At 35.4% G+C, this 18,353-nt stretch overlaps 1 protein-coding gene and 1 long non-coding RNA gene across 2 annotated transcripts; both read right to left on the reverse strand.

The window, feature by feature from the left end:
* Positions 1–2,876: 2,876 nt before the first annotated feature.
* On the reverse strand, positions 2,877–5,793 carry LOC119767543. Its single transcript, XR_005277583.1, has 2 exons — positions 5,558–5,793; positions 2,877–3,799 (listed from the first exon to the last, which is right to left on the reverse strand). It is a non-coding gene; the product is annotated as an uncharacterized LOC119767543 (long non-coding RNA).
* A 1,094-nt stretch (positions 5,794–6,887) lies between these two features.
* LOC119768029 (dynein regulatory complex protein 1 homolog) lies at positions 6,888–17,836 on the reverse strand. Its single transcript, XM_038258316.1, has 12 exons — positions 17,475–17,836; positions 17,236–17,408; positions 16,940–17,176; positions 16,737–16,832; positions 16,572–16,681; positions 16,119–16,514; positions 7,986–8,181; positions 7,766–7,923; positions 7,539–7,706; positions 7,372–7,484; positions 7,166–7,313; positions 6,888–7,071 (listed from the first exon to the last, which is right to left on the reverse strand). Exons 1-12 carry the CDS (start codon positions 17,606–17,608, stop codon positions 6,955–6,957), a joined length of 2,046 nt encoding a protein of 681 aa, XP_038114244.1. The 5' UTR covers positions 17,609–17,836; the 3' UTR covers positions 6,888–6,954.
* Positions 17,837–18,353: the final 517 nt, after the last annotated feature.

Consider the following 18,353-nt stretch of genomic DNA (forward strand, 5'->3'; position numbering starts at 1 on the left):
CTGCCACTCGTGAATCCTGACCTCATACCCATCTACTAACACCTTCAAAACTCATGTGATACTTTGTCGGAGATGCAGTCGATTGGGCGGTCTCTATCACTCAAGTATCGGACTAACATTCCACTTCCCCGTGACCCTACCACTGGTCGTGGAAGGCGCCTGTATTGATCAGCATGATAGGGGCCTTTGAGAAGTTGCGAAACGAGGAAAGATAGCTCCCACTCATCTTCCACGGCTCGTGGATGTAACTTCTGGAGGTCCTGGTCAATAACGGAGTAGCAACTGCGGGTGGGCACCTATGCTTATGCTTATGCATGAATAATGTAGCATGAGCATGAGAGCATGAGAGACCACCCATGGATGCCCCTCCGTTGCTGAACAGAACCGTAATATCTTTTCAGCACTACTGATCATAGGCTTCGACGATCTAGTGGTGTTTCCCTTATCAACAGCATGTATGAATGCGCTGAAAAGATAAAACACCATGATTGCCAAAACAAGATCAGCTGCGAATAGGTAAAAATCATTGGCCACCAACGGCGCCCGCCATGTCAGTTTGTAGATCTCGATTTTAAGGGATGGGAATGTTAGTTAGCGCAGGTTGCTACTAGGGCAGCTGATTTACTCTGTGCTTACACCCCACAAGCGCCAGCAACCTGAAAATTTGTTAGTAGGATAGGGTGATTGGTCAGGATTCATCATAGATGATGATGATGCGACCCAAAATCATAGTGTTTGTTCTAAGGTATTTTGTTTTATTCTCAAGGCAAGCAATCGGATGCTGCGGATGAGACATTTCCCGTTTATCGGCTGTTAACTTTTAATTGAAATGGTTTAATCTTAGACAGCCGGCTGTGGAAAGATAAAACCAAAATTATTGGTAATTAAAGCATGAAGGATTTAACAGTGTAACTTTTTAATTGAGATGTTTTTCCGAGTTTTACATGATTGATGTTTAGTGGGGTACTGATTAACGAAGCAAATGACGAGTTACGATGTTTATCGAGCTGAAATGGTATGATAAGGTTTTGTTGTTATTGCACACCGACGAGGAACGCGAAAAAACTCTGCAACCCGACGGAAAGGCATCGCAAATCAGACTGGCTCAATTGTCATCGATGACAACCAGATCCAGCCGCACCTTCACACACATACATGCACGCGAAAAAAAAAACGAAAAACACACCGACGACGAACAAACACTGCGAACCAACGGAATAGCATCGCAAATCAGACTGCGGAAATGAAGAGAAAGAAAATAACATAAAAAAATAAATAAAACCAAATCACATAAAACCAATCACCCAATGCACACAAACAGCGACACAAAAGAGACGAAAATTATCGCGAAAAAACGAACTGCGCGTCCACAGAAGCACTGAACTTTTGATGGCATTATTCAATTGTTATACCCAATCACCCCATGCACACAAACAGCGACACAAAAGAGACGAAAATTATCACCAAGAGCAAAGAACTCCGCCAGGGTGAAGAGATCTTCTTGCTGGGCCGGTACTGCCGCTACCGGCAGCGATCACGCTGGCGAACGAACGTCCCCAACCAGGAGGGAACGCTGAGTTTTCCGCTGGAACCGTAAGCTGTCCAGCTGCAGGAACGGCTGCGCTCGTACTTCGCTGAGGAGGGTGGGACGCTGCTGCTTTCTTCTTCCTCTTTTCCTGCTCCTCGAGGTAGGCCTGCGCGCGACGCATCCGCGGTAATTGCCGGTATGGTTGCCGTCACAGTTCGCGCACTTTACGCGCGGCTTGGTTTGTTCTGCCTTGCCCCAAGTCCGCCTTTCGTGGCAGTACGCACGCCTCCGAGAGGTGTGACTCACCGCACTTCACGCAGCGGAGCCGGAGGTTGCAGTTTCACGAGCCGTGGCCAAATTTCTGGCAACGGTGGGATTGCGCTACGTCCGTCGGGTTCTTGGTGTAAAACCGCCAGTTTACCCAAAACCGTCCAACGTCTTAGTCCGCCGCAGGTCTTGGATCTTAACGGTGCCACGGTCGAAGTACAACAGGTGCAGTGTGTGAGTAACTGTTACCGTTGTCTTGCGCGAGAGCACTTTTATCTCCCGTGGTTTTATTCCGGCGTCCGAAAGGTGCTTCTTCAAGTCGGAAACTGGACGGTCTTGGTAACCCTGTAAGACGACCTTAACAGGGGGCTTCTCGGGGTTGAATGTGTAGAAGTTGAAGTTGCTACGCTTCAATTCTTCAAACACCAGGTCGAAATTCTTTTTATTCAGTGTGATCACTTGCACTGCTGACTTACCGATTTTCAGACAATATCCGAGGCCTTCCAGAAACTCGTCAACATCGTCCGCCAACGTGTCCAAAACAAAAATTGGAGGTGGTCTACGTTCCGCTGGAGAGTTGTTCTTTTTTGACGTCGACACTTTTTGGCGTGCACGTCCATCGTAGTCGTCGTCGTCGGTAGAGCTGCTACCGTCGGTGTTGTTGTTGTTATTTTCTTTGTCGTCGCTCAGCATCTGGGACTCGTTCCTGATGGGGATGTTGGCGGATGTTGATGTGCCACTAGTCGTGGTACCGGAAGTACCGGAGCGGGTTCGAACTGCCACGGCAACGGCCGGCCTTTGTCATGCGGGAGAAGCAAACTCGGGTAATCTGCTTGCTCTCGTGCGTGCGGAGGTGATCCAATGATCTCATTTGACAAACTTCTGGAACCACTCTTGCGTCATATCAAACTTCATATTTTTAAAAAGAGGATTGTATAACTCATGTCCCCATTCAAAATCAAGAAGTTTGATACGCACGACTAGTATACGAGTTATGTACGGGGTTCCCGGGAAGCGGGCCATGTTGGCTGCTTCCCGGCCCGTGGGGAGGTTCGGACGATTAACTTCAGCACTGCACTGGTTGAAGGATGAAACTTGACTGACTGATTTATTATTTCAGAAAGAATGCTTAGTATGACAAGTCTGCAAGTGTTGGTGCAATACGGCTAGGGGTGCCAGGCCGTAACTACCCCATCGTTAGACTCGAATCGTCTCGATTCGACTTTAAAAAACTGTTTTAGTTTTTTTTTTCTCTGAGTTCCACTGATGTGCTCGAGTTGCTGCGGAGTTCGTCCAAGGGCGGATGCCTGACGTATCGAGGACATCACATTCCCAATGACTGTTCCAGGCTAGACGGAGTCCTGACGTGTCGAGGGCCTCACAAATCTAGTTGTCTGGAGCCCCGGGATGGCAACAGGAAGGATTCCTGACGTATCAAGGATATCACATTCCTAGCATTTGGTTGATGCGGCTCAGGCTCATAAGAATTATGAGAATTTTCTGGTTTGATTTAAACGATTTCTTGCTAACTTGTCCTACCAAACTTAATTCTAACAGCGATATTCGGTGTACAGTTTCTTAGTAGCATCCACCAGAATTTTTGCAGGCTAAGGCTTTTGGAAGGGACAAAAGCACTTGGGTTGAGGTTGAGCTATGTCTGCTCTCTCCTCAATCACGGCATAAAACCCTTTTTTTTTTTTGTTCTTTTCGTTAACGCCACAATGATTACGAATTTTACAATTACAACTCATTCTTCATATCCATTACTACCTCTCCAACGCTGGTTAGGTTCATTGGGGAGAAATTAGCCTGGTTGTTTTGCACGTCTGCTGCTTTCCCTAGACGTGGTTACCAAGCGGGTGTTGAGTGAATATGGTGGAAGTCTAAAAGTAAAAAGCGTTAGAAATATCAAATAAAAGAAGGAATGAAGATGCTATTGATTTTTTTTCGATGCTGTTTGCCTGCCAGTCCTCGGTTTCGGCTCGTGATTATCATCCTGATTCTCTATGGATCAAAAAGTATTGGTTAATATTCGATGTTTATAGTGAAAGTAAAAGACAGATAACAGTAGAGATAGACAACTTACAACAAGTACACAAAATGTTACACAGAAAATGCCAATACAACGACTCCTCCATCGTCAAACAAAGGTGCATTTTCTCTTTCAGCATTATGGTAGTCATGATGCTGTTTTTGTGTATTTGATACTTATTGTAAAAGTAAAAGGCGGATGAAAGTAAAGTAAATAGCTTACATTTAGTAAATAAAATGTTTAACAAAAATGCCAATGAAAATCTTCAAATTGGGGCTCCAATTGAGCAACACGACCATATGATAATATTGTGCGAATCGACCTCGGATAATTTGATGAAAACAGAATTAATTTCAGGAAAAAAAATACATCATGCTTTATAACAATTGCCCGTCCATTTTTTTCTTTTTTTTTTTTTTTTTTTTGGGTTAGGGAATTTTAAAAGTAATGTGAAAACACAATGGTGAAAAATTGTCAAGCTAGTTCGTAATTTCAAATTACAAATTTCCAAGTTTGTAATACTGAATTACAAACATGAAAAAAAAAATATATTTATATTGAATGTAATCTAAGATTACGTAATCCTCGATTACAATTCACTTGTACCCTTTGTATTTCCATGTAATAATGGATTACAATAAAATTACACAACGTCTCAATTTTTAAAGTTTTTAAAAAATTTTAATTTTTGATTTTTAATTTTTAATTTTTAATTTTTAATTTTTAATTTTTAATTTTTAATTTTTAATTTTTAATTTTTAATTTTTAATTTTTAATTTTTAATTTTTAATTTTTAATTTTTAATTTTTAATTTTTAATTTTTAATTTTTAATTTTTAATTTTTAATTTTTAATTTTTAATTTTTAATTTTTAATTTTTAATTTTTAATTTTTAATTTTTAATTTTTAATTTTTAATTTTTAATTTTTAATTTTTAATTTTTAATTTTTAATTTTTAATTTTTAATTTTTAATTTTTAATTTTTAATTTTTAATTTTTAATTTTTAATTTTTAATTTTTAATTTTTAATTTTTAATTTTTAATTTTTAATTTTTAATTTTTAATTTTTAATTTTTAATTTTTAATTTTTAATTTTTAATTTTTAATTTTTAATTTTTAATTTTTAATTTTTAATTTTTAATTTTTAATTTTTAATTTTTAATTTTTAATTTTTAATTTTTAATTTTAATTTTTAATTTTTAATTTTAATTTTTAATTTTTAATTTTTAATTTTTAATTTTTAATTTTTAATTTTTAATTTTTAATTTTTATAGAACTCTTTTGGTTTTGGATATTTCGTTGCAATCGCGTCAGCGCGACGACCATGTCAAAGCATTTTCTGCTGACCATCGTATCGTTCAAATATCGTCTTCTTTCCTACGCGGTGACGACCGTTTCAAAGCATTTTCTGCTGACCATCGTATCATCCACATATCGTCTTCGTTCATACGCGGGGGGTTTTTTTTTCTTCACTTAAATTTACGGCAAAATCTAATTTTGCCCTATACTAAGACCTTATAGCCTGTGTCGACTACGATTTCGCAATATCGACACAGGAAATTGCTGGTTAACCAGACTTTTGTCCTAAATTTATTGCAAAATCTAATTTTGCCCTATGCTAAACACTTATAGCCTGTGTCGACTACGATTTCGCAATATCGACACAGGAAATTGCTGGTGAACCAGACTTTTGCCCTACATTTATTGTACTAAAACTTAATAATTACTTACCTTAAGTCTCGGTAATTCACCGAGACGACCGACTGCGCCAGTTATGTACGGGGTTCCCGGGAAGCGGGCCATGTTGGCTGCTTCCCGGCCCGTGGGGAGGTTCGGACGATTAACTTCAGCACTGCACTGGTTGAAGGATGAAACTTGACTGACTGATTTATTATTTCAGAAAGAATGCTTAGTATGACAAGTCTGCAAGTGTTGGTGCAATACGGCTAGGGGTGCCAGGCCGTAACTTACGTATTAGGGTGTTTCATCCAAACAAAAAAGTTCTCAGAATCAGGCAAACCGAGGTTCCCCTTGTAGAGGATACCCATAGGGACTCTCATGACAAATATCAGCCCATTTGGTTGAGAATTGGCCTGTCCCCAGCGGTTCAAAGTTTACATGTAAATTACTATGGTATTTTTATGCTTTTCGTTCAATCGTTCCTACAGGTCTGGGGACAACATGTATTCACTCGGATAAAGACAGGTGTGTAGGGGATGGTCCAAGGAACAAATTCCAGAAGGAATTAGGGTTGTCCATTCTGTCCCCAAGGTGCGCATTGGACCGACGTCCGGTGTCTCCAGAATCAACGATTCTCCCTTCAAATGTACGCATTGTCCTTAGTATGCTATGACGGCTAGCTGAAAATTTCGACGCCCCATGTCAGACGGTGACCACGTGGCAGAGCATTCACTCATGTTTTGGCTCAGAAACATACTTTAAAGCAATAAAATTATAATTTTTGATGTTCCTGTAACAATTTGAACTACTCCAAATAACGTAACATGATGATTTTGTAATAATAATGCAATCAATGCTTCCCCACGTGTTCACCGTCTGACATGGGGCGTCGAAATTTTCAGCTAGCCGTCATAGCATACTAAGGACAATGCGTACATTTGAAGGGTGAATCGTTGATTCTGGAGACACCGGACGTAGATCCAATGCGCACCTTGGGGACAGAATGGACAACCCCAATTCCTTCTGGAATTTGTTCCTTGACCATCCCCTATCTTTATTCCGAGTGAATCCATGTTGTCCCCAGACCTGTAAACATAAAACATAGTAATTTACATGTAAACCGCTGGGGACAGGCCAATTCTCAACCAAATGGGCTGATATTTGGCATGAGAGTCCCTATGGGTATCCTCTACAAGGGGAACCTCGGTTTGCCTGATTCTGAGAACTTTTTTGTTTGGATGAAACACCCTAATACGTATACGTTACGAGCGATTGTTCCTCTTGTCCCATATGGTCATCTTGCCCCACCTTCCCCTATATGTATTATAGAATAAATTTGCGAATGTAGCCTGTTTGGGCTCGATAGTAAATAACAAGTGAATTTACGTAGAAAATAGTTTAATTCAAGTTTGTGAACCAATCAAAAAATGCATATGACGCCTGGATTTTTATTGAACACCATTCATTTTTGAATTTTGTAGTTTTTGCATCAAATGATTTAGTTCCATATTCTGCTTCCTTAGAAAATCACACTCCTCGTCTAGATTCTTTCGCTCTTTTAAAACCTATAATAATAAAGGTATTATGAAAAAAGCTTGTTTTTCTGCACTTAAGTTTGTTATCACTTTAATTGAATACTTTAATTTTAAAAGCACGTACCTTCAAGTAATGAGTCAGGTTATTTTCCATTGTATCCCATACTTTTACTCTATCTTGTGAAAAGAGATGTTTTATGTTGGACCAATAATCTTTCACTTCTCTAGTCATGAGCGTTCTCGATAATCCACCATATTTGCATTGGGGAGCGCTACAAAAAACAGTATCGTACAATCAAAATGTATTAGATCATATTTTTGATAACTTACATAGTTTCTGAACTGGCTAGCTGTTGTGAAAAGTTTTTTAAGGTGCGTAGTTTTTCAGAAGGAACCAAAATAGAGCTTATTTCCGATTCACTTGCATCGCGTTCTTCTAAAATCTACAAAAAATTAAGCGTTATTTAATCATGATAAATATTATTTACGACACAAACCTTTAACTGCTCAATACTGTAGTCACTCTTTGGCATGATTGAGTCATCTGTTTTGGAGCTCGTATCATTCAAACCAAATTGTCTGCACTTCATAATCTCCTCAAATCTGTCCTTAAGTTTGCGTAAGTCATCCCAGTTTGAAATGCCTAATGCATTGAACACATTATCCTGTACGAACAAAATTTAATCAACATTACATTTCCTATATGAAAATGAAATGATCTCACCAAACAGACAATATTCTTTTCTTCTTCTGCATATTTCTCGATCAATTTTATGGCAGTCTTATCGATCAGAAAGCCTGCTTGCTTCAGAACTACTTGTAAAGTATTTATAATTTGGTTACACTCGTTGCTGTCGTCGAAAGATACAATTGATAAGCTATCTGAAAAAAAAATCGAATCATAAAATAAAACGGTTTAAACAACATCAATTGATCGAAACTACTTGGAGATTGTCCTGATGATGTATCAGTTCTTAATAATTCTCGTTTTTCAGACAGTTTTTGAATATACTCATCCGGAATAACTGGGGCTTGCCATTTTAATCCCAAATGTTGTTCAACAAGAATTTGGTCGATCTCCAGGGCGCTTTTAAGGACATTCAAGCATTCGTCTTTATTCATCTGCCAAACGCATTGGTACTGGAAATTATTACCATTTAATGTTAGTTGGCAATTAGAATGTTAATGTTATTTGATACTTTCAATTATTATGTTTTGTGAATTTGAACTGTTAACCGTTCTGATGCAGTTCTAACCGAAACCAACTGAAAAGGGGGGCAGCGAATGACCGAAAGGTTAAAGCTGCCGGAAATAAAGCAACTAACAACAACAACAACTGAAAAGGAAATTTTGTTGCAAAGCGTAACTCATCTTGGATTTAGTGTAACTTTCAATCACAAATGTCACAAATGATAGAAGATTTTTTTTAAAGCCTTATAGTTCGAAATAACGTGATTTTTTTTGTGAACAGTTTTCTACATTTGCGGGTCATGTGAACTTCTAATTTGTATTTTGGGCACCCCTGATGAAAACAGTGCACACCAGTGTGACACCGAAAAATCGCAAAAATGGCTAAGATGCACAAATGACCGAAATTGAAAAAAAGGAAGTAAATTGACCACCCTAGATCACCATACTGATAACGCCTTGATACAATTTAATTAAATTTTCTATTACGTTTTCAAAAGTTCCTATCAGAATAGGAAACTAATGGTGCATAGGACCATTTGGAAAATAACTCTAGAATTAGTATTTGTTTTAAAATTTCACCATTCTGCTCGAGAAAGAGAAAGAAATTTAGAGAAATTTATAGAACATTTCCACTGAGATCAATTCATGAGCCTTTTCAGGGAGGGTACATTATGTACCATAGCTAATGAATTGATTTCAGCACCGTATATGGGGGATGCATTACCGAGTATATGGGATTGATGTCGGGATGATGTCAGCTATCCATTGAAATTAAAATTACATAAAAAATTTCACGTATTTGTTCCTATATTTCTCAAATGCAATGTTTCTTAAAATTTCGTTTTTGGAATATGGGAATTCAATGATCGAGAATTTTTCATAAATTTCGATATAAACTGTTTATTATATCTGTTTATGAGTCAATATGAAAATAGCTGGAGTTTTTTTTTAATGGTCTAATAAACCAATTTTTTTTTTTTTGCTTTTTGGGTGTTTTTGATACCGCCTTGAGTCAAGGGTATTAAACAAACACTCAAAAAGCAAAAACTGAAAATTTGATTTATTGCAACTTTAAAAAAAACGTTACTTAATCCACCCTTAGATGGTTGGCGCCTTCCTCACATTTAAAAAGTGCTATCCAAAATGCAAAAAGTGCGTAAATAACACTTAAGTGCTTATAATTTTTGATAGATTTGTCAGATCTTCAATGTCTTGGACGCGTTGGAAAGATCTTTTAAATACCTTTCTGAAAATGTATAGCATGACGACGGGTTTTCTTACAAAAACCACCTTTTTTACAATCTTCCGGACTTTTGTTAAAATCGTTTTTTGAGCATAACTTTTGAAGTACTTAACTAAACTGCATAATTTTTAATAGCGACTTATGGGACCCCAAGACGGATCGAATGACGCCAAAACGGACAAAATCGGTTCAGCCAATGTCGAGATAATCGAGTGACAATTTTTTGATCAACATCTCACCACAGACAGACATTTGCTCAGAATTTGATTCTGAGTCGATAGGTATACATGAAGGTGGGTCTAGGAGGTCTTATTGAGAAGTTCATTTTTCGAGTGATTTTATAGCCTTTCCTCAGTAACGTGAGGAAGGCAAAAACTCCTGATATGACCATTTGTTTTCAATATAGCGGAACATTTTTTTTTGTTTTGGGAAAATCTTACACGCAAACGAGAAATCCGTGAGGTTGGCCCTCCCAATTTGAGTTGAGTGGGACAGAGCTGAAATCGCGCGGAAATCCCTCCCGAATTGAACGGTCTCGAAAATTCACGCATACCATCACAGGAAAATGTCGAAATGTTTCAAATTCATTGACCAAGAACGTAAACACTCGAAGGGCAGTTGTATCTCACGTCAGTGCTGTGCACAGTATTCGTGCTTAATTTGTATCACCGATCAGCACAAATTCACTAGCAGTGTGGTGCAAGGCTGACATGACTCAAACAAATGGAAACATTGAAGAATTTACTTCTGATTGATTTATTGTTTAATTTTTTTAATTTATAAATGATTGCTGTCAAATTTAAAATTTGTAAATTTGACAATTTGACAATTGACAATTTGACAATTTGACAATTTGACAATTTGACAATTTGACAATTTGACAATTTGACAATTTGACAATTTGACAATTTGACAATTTGACAATTTGACAATTTGACAATTTGACAATTTGACAATTTGACAATTTGACAATTTGACAATTTGACAATTTGACAATTTGACAATTTGACAATTTGACAATTTGACAATTTGACAATTTGACAATTTGACAATTTGACAATTTGACAATTTGACAATTTGACAATTTGACAATTTGACAATTTGACAATTTGACAATTTGACAATTTGACAATTTGACAATTTGACAATTTGACAATTTGACAATTTGACAATTTGACAATTTGACAATTTGACAATTTGTCAATTTGACAATTTGACAATTTGACAATTTGACAATTTGACAATTTGACAATTTGACAATTTGACAATTTGACAATTTGACAATTTCACAATTTCACAATTTGACATTTGACATTTTGACATTTTGACATTTTGACAATTTGACAATTTGACAATTTGACAATTTCACAATTTGACATTTTGACATTTTGACATTTTGACATTTTGACATTTTGACACTTTGACATTTGACATTTTGACATTTTGACATTTTGACATTTTGACGTTTTGACATTTTGACATTTTGACATTTTGACACTTTGACATTTTGACACTTTGACATTTGACACTTTGTCATTTGTCATTTGACATTTGACATTTTGACACTTTGTCATTTTGTCATTTTGACAATTGACATTTTGACATTTGACATTTTGACATTTTGACATTTTGACATTTTGACATTTTGACATTTTGACATTTTGACATTTTGACATTTTGACATTTTGACATTTTGACATTTTGACATTTTTTTTGACATTTTGACATTTTGACATTTTGACATTTTGACATTTTGACATTTTGACATTTTATTTTGACAATTTGACAATTTGACAATTTGACAATTTGACAATTTGACAATTTGACAATTTGACAATTTGACAATTTGACAATTTGACAATTTGACAATTTGACAATTTGACAATTTGACATTTGACATTTTGACATTTTGACATTTTGACATTTGACATTTTGACATTTTGACATTTTGACATTTTGACATTTTGACATTTTGACATTTTGACATTTTGACATTTTGACATTTTGACATTTTGACATTTTGACATTTTGACAATTTGACAATTTGACAATTTGACAATTTGACAATTTGACAATTTGACAATTTGACAATTTGACAATTTGACAATTTGACAATTTGACAATTTGACAATTTGACAATTTGACAATTTGACATTTTGACATTTTGACATTTTGACATTTGACATTTTGACATTTTGACATTTTGACATTTTGACATTTTGACATTTTGACATTTTGACATTTTGACATTTTGACATTTTGACATTTTGACATTTTGACATTTTGACATTTTGACATTTTGACATTTTGACATTTTGACATTTAGACATTTAGACATTTAGACATTTAGACATTTAGACATTTTGACATTTTGACATTTTGACATTTTGACAATTTGACAATTTGACAATTTGACAATTTGACAATTTGACAATTTGACAATTTGACAATTTGACAATTTGACAATTTGACAATTTGACAATTTGACAATTTGACAATTTGACAATTTGACAATTTGACAATTTGACAATTTGACAATTTGACAATTTGACAATTTGACAATTTGACAATTTGACAATTAACATTTTGACATTTTGACATTTTGACATTTTAACATTTTGACATTTTGACATTTTGACATTTTGACATTTTGACATTTTGACATTTTGACTCTTTGACACCAATACAATTTGACAGTTAACATTTTGACATTTTGACATTTGACATTTTAACATTTTGACATTTTAACATTTTGACATTTTGACATTTTGACATTTTGACAATTTGACAATTTGACAATTAACATTTTGACATTTTGACATTTTGACATTTTGACATTTTAACATTTTGACATTTTGACATTTTGACATTTTGACATTTTGACATTTTGACTCTTTGACACCAATACAATTTGACAGTTAACATTTTGACATTTGACATTTTGACATTTTAACATTTTGACATTTTAACATTTTGACATTTTGACATTTTGACAATTTGACAATTTGACAATTTGACAATTTGACAATTTGACAATTTGACAATTTGACAATTTGACAATTTGACAATTTGACAATTTCACAATTTGACAATTTGACATTTTGACTCTTTGACACCAATATTTTTCACCCTCCGGCTTATTTTTTTTTGTTTAACGACGTCTTCCCAACAGTAACATTTTAATTACTTTTAATTGAAGAATTTAATACAATTGCAATAATTTCCTTAATCAGAGAGAACAGTAATTTTCTTTTGGCTCATTGCCAAACATTTGGTGAATAAGAGGAATGATAGATTTTTGCCACAAAAATTGTAGAAAGTTTATTCTGAAAAGAACGAACATGTTTTTCGTGGTGTTCTCGATTCGAACAAATTAAATATTAAAATTAATTTTATCAAAACCAATCTGCAGCAAAGGAAAGCATTTAAATAGAAAATTTAATTTTAAATAACTTTAAATTTGAAATCTTCTTTTGGAAAAAATTGGCCATACCTGCTGTGGTTGATTAACCTTGCCCGGTGGAATGAAAGTGACAGACTGACAGTTCGCGCGAGCCTGCTATTTGAACGGCTGTGTTTTTTTTCGTGTCTGGCCGGACCGGCCGGAACCAAATCGAACCGTAAATCCGGCGTTTTATCAACCTGGACCGAGGCAGTTGGAGTTGTTTGGGTAAGTTAGCAAGATGAAGATTGCATTAAGATTGTGGTGTTATGGTTTGTGCTATTTTTCAGAAAAGTTGACTAATTTTTCTTCTGTTTCATTTCAGCTCCATCGCCCTTGTCGCGACTGCAGGATGACCACGAATTAAGAATCAGGAGCCTGACCAAAGTTTGGCGCAGGATGGCCAAGACGTGCATTTTGCTCTATACCGTACGCTGGTTAGATGAGATCCGGCTGGAGATGGCTGCTCAAGTTTTCCGGTCCCGGTCCCGGTCGCGGAAGCCGCGGTGGCAGCAGGTCAAATTAAATTACGTGTGTTAAGTGAATTACGAGTGAAAAGAATAATATTGTGATAATGTGAATAAATGATGTTTTTGTTTCTGAAATTGGGCCATTTTTATTTTTGGAAGAATTTTTTCAGCGCATGTCACTAATACACATAAACAAGCTTTGTACACTAACACATACACGAAAGGAGAAAATCACCAATACAAATAAAAGGTGTGGATGTGTGTGTGCAGATCAAGTTTTACGGCGTGAAATATTTCTTGGGGAATTCCCTCTCAAGCATCGTGCGGTATTTCTCGCCTGTCCGTGCATGGTGACATTTCTTGCACGATTCGGGAGGGATTCCTCGCGATTTTCCCCCGAGCTCGGTTGCGTGTAGTTTCTGAAAAAATTGAGTATCTTCAACAAAAATATGATTACTCTCGAAATGTTTGATTTTTCTCAAACGTTTAATACCCATTTTGCAATACCTTTTTTTCAAAAATACGTTGTTTTGTGAAATTTTAGTATTTAAAAAAAATTAATACCTCTATCGAGATGTATGAAAAGTTCCCGATCATTTGATACCCATATTGCAAAAAAAAAAATCGAAGTTTCGTCAGATATACGTAGTTTTGTGAATTAGAAAAATATTTTATTCGATATGCATGAAAGGTTCCCGGTTATTTGATACCCATCTTGTAGAAAACTAATTTTTTAGCACATTTTTGAAAATACTGGATTTTGTGACATTTTTTATGCTTATAAAACAAATTTTTATTCGTTTCAAAATTTTTGACAAATTTCTGATAATTTGATACCCATATTGTAGAAAAAAATAACACATTTCAATACCAGTGCTGAAAAGTTCTACGAATCGTGCCGAAATAGTAGTTTTTGCAATTCCGTCGTGAAACTACTTACTTTTCCTGTCATTCTTGAACGACGAAATAGCCTACTTTTCTGTACCAAAAATAACAGAATCGAATAGCATCACTTTTCAAAATAAATGCTGAAAAGTTCTACTTTTCAGCACTCAAATGGGTGCTGAAAAGTGGAACTTTTCAGCACTTGTTCCAAAAAGTAACAATTTTCAACATTTTTTTGATTTAAATGATTTATTGACAAATACATGAAAATTTGACTTAAAATTTCACTCAGTGTGTGTTTTTTGGAATTGCAAAAAATGTTGTATGGAACTCGTTGCAAAACTTGATTTTTTCAGCACTCTTCGTATTTATCCAACTCGGTGAACCTCGTTGGATAAATGTACGACTCGTGCTGAAAAAATCCTCTTTTTGCAACTTGTTGCATAAACTACTATTATGCAACAAGTTGCAAAAGATTTTTCAGCACGAGTCGTACATTTATCCAACGAGGTTCACCGAGTTGGATAAATACGAAGAGTGCTGAAAAAATCAAGTTTAGCAACGAGTTCCATACAACATTTTTTGCAATTCTAAAAAACACACACTGAGTTAAATTTTATGTCAAATGTTCATGTATTTTGTCAATAAATCGTTTAAATCAAAAAAATGTTGAAAAGTGTTACTTTTCGAACCCATTTGTGTGCTGAAAAGTAGAACTTTTCAGCATTTATTTTGAAAAGTGTTGTTATTCGATTCTGTTATTTTTGGTACAGAAAAGTAGGCTATTTCGTCGTTCAAGAATGACAGGAAAAGTAAGTATTTTCACGACGGAATTGCAAAAAAATCTTTTTGCAATATTTTTGAAAAAAAAAGTTCAAGATGGTATGTCAGAGACATAACCGAAAGACATAGGACCAAACAATTTTAATGAGAATGTTGATGTTTTTGGATTGCTAGTGAAATTTTGATTAAGACTATTTTATTTTGTTTCATAGATTTGTCGGCACAATTGTCATAAATGGGATCTGTTAAAAAATTAGCCATAAAACATGTAATTAAGTTTTTTGGAAAAAAATTTAAAAAAAAATAAAAAAAACTAAAAAAGGTTTTTATTTACAAACCACTCGAAAACGCTTTCGCTCCAACTTGGTGTCTATGAAAGAATTGGCTGTTTTTTGATCGAAAATGAAAGTTTCGGCTTTTGGAAATATTTTCATTGAAAAGAGCGCACGATTTTCGTTAAAACACACTTTCGATCGATTTTTAGAACATCTGCTTCGAGAGATATGATTTTTTCAATTTAAATGTAATTACCAATCTAATCTAATCTAATCTAATCGAACACAAGCGCAGCCAGTCCGAAGAAAGCATCCTGGAAGAACTAATTACCAATAATTTAAAACTAAAAGAATTCCTAAAATTCAAATGCCATTGTGAATTACTAAACTGGAGTACACAGGAGTTGTTGATTTGAGTAGGACAAACGATCCAGCAAGTTTTATTAAGATCGGAAATGGTCCGGTTCAAAATCGTATTTTTATGGTCGATTTCGCGTGGAAACCGTCATTTGTTGCATAAACTACTATTTTAGAATAATTTAGTATAAACACGGGAAAAATACGTATTTTGTGAAAAGATTCAATGGATAGCTGATTTTTAAAAAATAGCCGATAGCCGATTCCAAAACGATATAGTTTTTTGAAGTTTGAATGATTTTTCATAGAGTTATAGGCATATTTCCCATTTAGCCCAAATCCTGGATATCTAAGTTAAGATTTTGCTAGCTTCGCTTCAAAATTCGAACAGAAAAAGTTTTTTTTTTTTTTAATTTAAAAACAAATATTACCTTTCTGTCGTTCACTTCTGCGAATGTATTTACTTTGGTAGTCATATGCGATATATTGGCACGTAGCTTCAAAATGTCTGATGAAAGTTTTTCCGTTTCAATAAGACAACTCATTTGAACATCTTTCATTTTCCTCCTCAACAAAAAAATAGTTTCATTCAACTTGGTCAATCGTCGTTTTTGCGCATTTCGTACCATTAAGTTTTCGTCTTCTCGTTTTTTCAACACTTGAAAGTTATAGTCAAGCTTTTCTGAGTTGAGAGTAGTGTTCGTTTTAACTTTTTGAAGCTCAATTTCCAACGCTTGGTTGTCTTGCTCGAGTCTTATCCTCGTTGCACGTGTAATTTCAATGTGCTCTTGTTCAATACGATCAATTTCGTAGCGAAAAAATTCGGACTGTAAACGTTTTCATATGATTTAGTGAAAACAGTAAGAAATTTCAAATAAGTATACCCTTTCTTTCTCTTGCTTCATTTTGATTCGCTCGTTCACCGCGCGTCTTGTATAGAGATCATCCCACTTTTTTGAAGCAACTGATCGTAAAGTGTGTCTTTCTTCTTCAACTGGAACAAAACGGGGTATTTTAACAAAATTCACTATATTGGTGTAATTACTTACTTGTGTTTTCTAACAAGTCCAGATGCTCTTTAAATGTTCGTTTCATAATTTCTATCTGACTGTCCACGCGCTCCACCAAAGAATGGATGTCAGCCGCTAAAATTGAAGAAAAACTAAGTGTTAAGTTTTCGTAGAAAAGCTGGGTTTTCTCCAGTTTTGTAGAACAAAAAACTACACTTTTTGTTGTTTCCAATTGAACCCACCTTGCTTATGCAAATCTTTTGTGTATCGTGCGTCGGCCAATTTCAACTCATCGCGACATTCAACAATTATTATGTCTTTTTGCTTCATCAAACCCTTGATTCGCTCTTTTTGCAGCTCCAATTCATCGTTGATGCTCATTGGATCCTTCAGCTCCTTCAGCTCAGCCCATTTTTCGGAAATTGATTCAAATTTTGCGATGGCCTCCACCGACTCCGTTTGCAGCTTATCCAATAATTCTGGGAAAATAAAAAAAAAATCATAATTTCATACAAACTGAAAGAAACATTCAACCAACCTTCCCTTATTTCGGCTTCTTTAATACGTCTTTCCACCTCTCTTTTATCGTTTGCAACGCGAATGTCCTGTATAAGCTCCCGGCCATCGTGGAGCAGCTCCGAAATTACTTGATCACTTTCTGCTAATCGTTTACGGATGCTTTCCTTATCATCGGAGTACGATTCATTGATGCTTGAATAAATTATTGAAAATGGTTTTAAATAATTGATAACATTGCACTGGAAATTTGATTATTACGGTTTCAAGTTGCGTTTTCTTTTAGCCAATTGCTCAATTAAATTGGTTGATTTATCTTCCAACACGACATGTGATACAACCCCAAACAGGTGCGGTAAAGATGGACCGGTCTCAACAAAATCTTCATCTTCCATCGTGTTTAATTTTTGATAGATTCTTTATTAAGGAAAAAATGTTGACTCGGATTTGCAGAAGAAATTATACCATTCAAACAACTTCAAATGAAAAACTAATTTCCATAGAAACCAAATTTAGGTGCATCACCCACCCCCACAGGTCGTATTTATTTGTTTATGCTTTATGTTTGCACCGGGCATATTTCATGGTGTCACGTGGTAGCGTCGTCGGTAGCAAGTTAATAATTTCCCCGAGTAGCCCCTATCATGTGGCCCAGCAACGAGGGTTCAAACACCAATACCTTCAAAATTCAGTAAAATTTACTTTTTTCACTGATTTTTTTTCGAGAATTGCAAACCTGAGATGTTAGCCAAGTGGATCGCAAATCAGTCAGCTGAGGTGAATCAGGACTATAGCATGAAAAGGGTTATCGGTTTTTGAGTTATAAAATCATCAAATTAATTATAACGGAAGTAGAGACACGGGAAACAATGATGAAATAGTGGTTCTAACAAATCGTAGTTTTAACCAATTCAGGTGGGTGAAAGGTGTGTCTCAAAGGTATCTAGAGGAACATGAGTGACATTGATTATGGATGCTCCCTAGGGTGACAAAAAAATGAAATTTTAGAAAATCCCTTGCTAGATTCTTTAGGTTAAAAATAAGTAACCGTGCCAATTTTGAGTCAAATCGGGTAAGGTAGAAGGGTCGCTTTTGATTGTTGAAGTTTGTATGGAAAAATCCGCAGAAATGTATGGGTAA

This window comes from Culex quinquefasciatus, chromosome 2 (assembly GCF_015732765.1).
Source record: "Culex quinquefasciatus strain JHB chromosome 2, VPISU_Cqui_1.0_pri_paternal, whole genome shotgun sequence".
In the NCBI taxonomy this organism is placed as follows: Eukaryota; Metazoa; Arthropoda; class Insecta; order Diptera; family Culicidae; genus Culex; species Culex quinquefasciatus.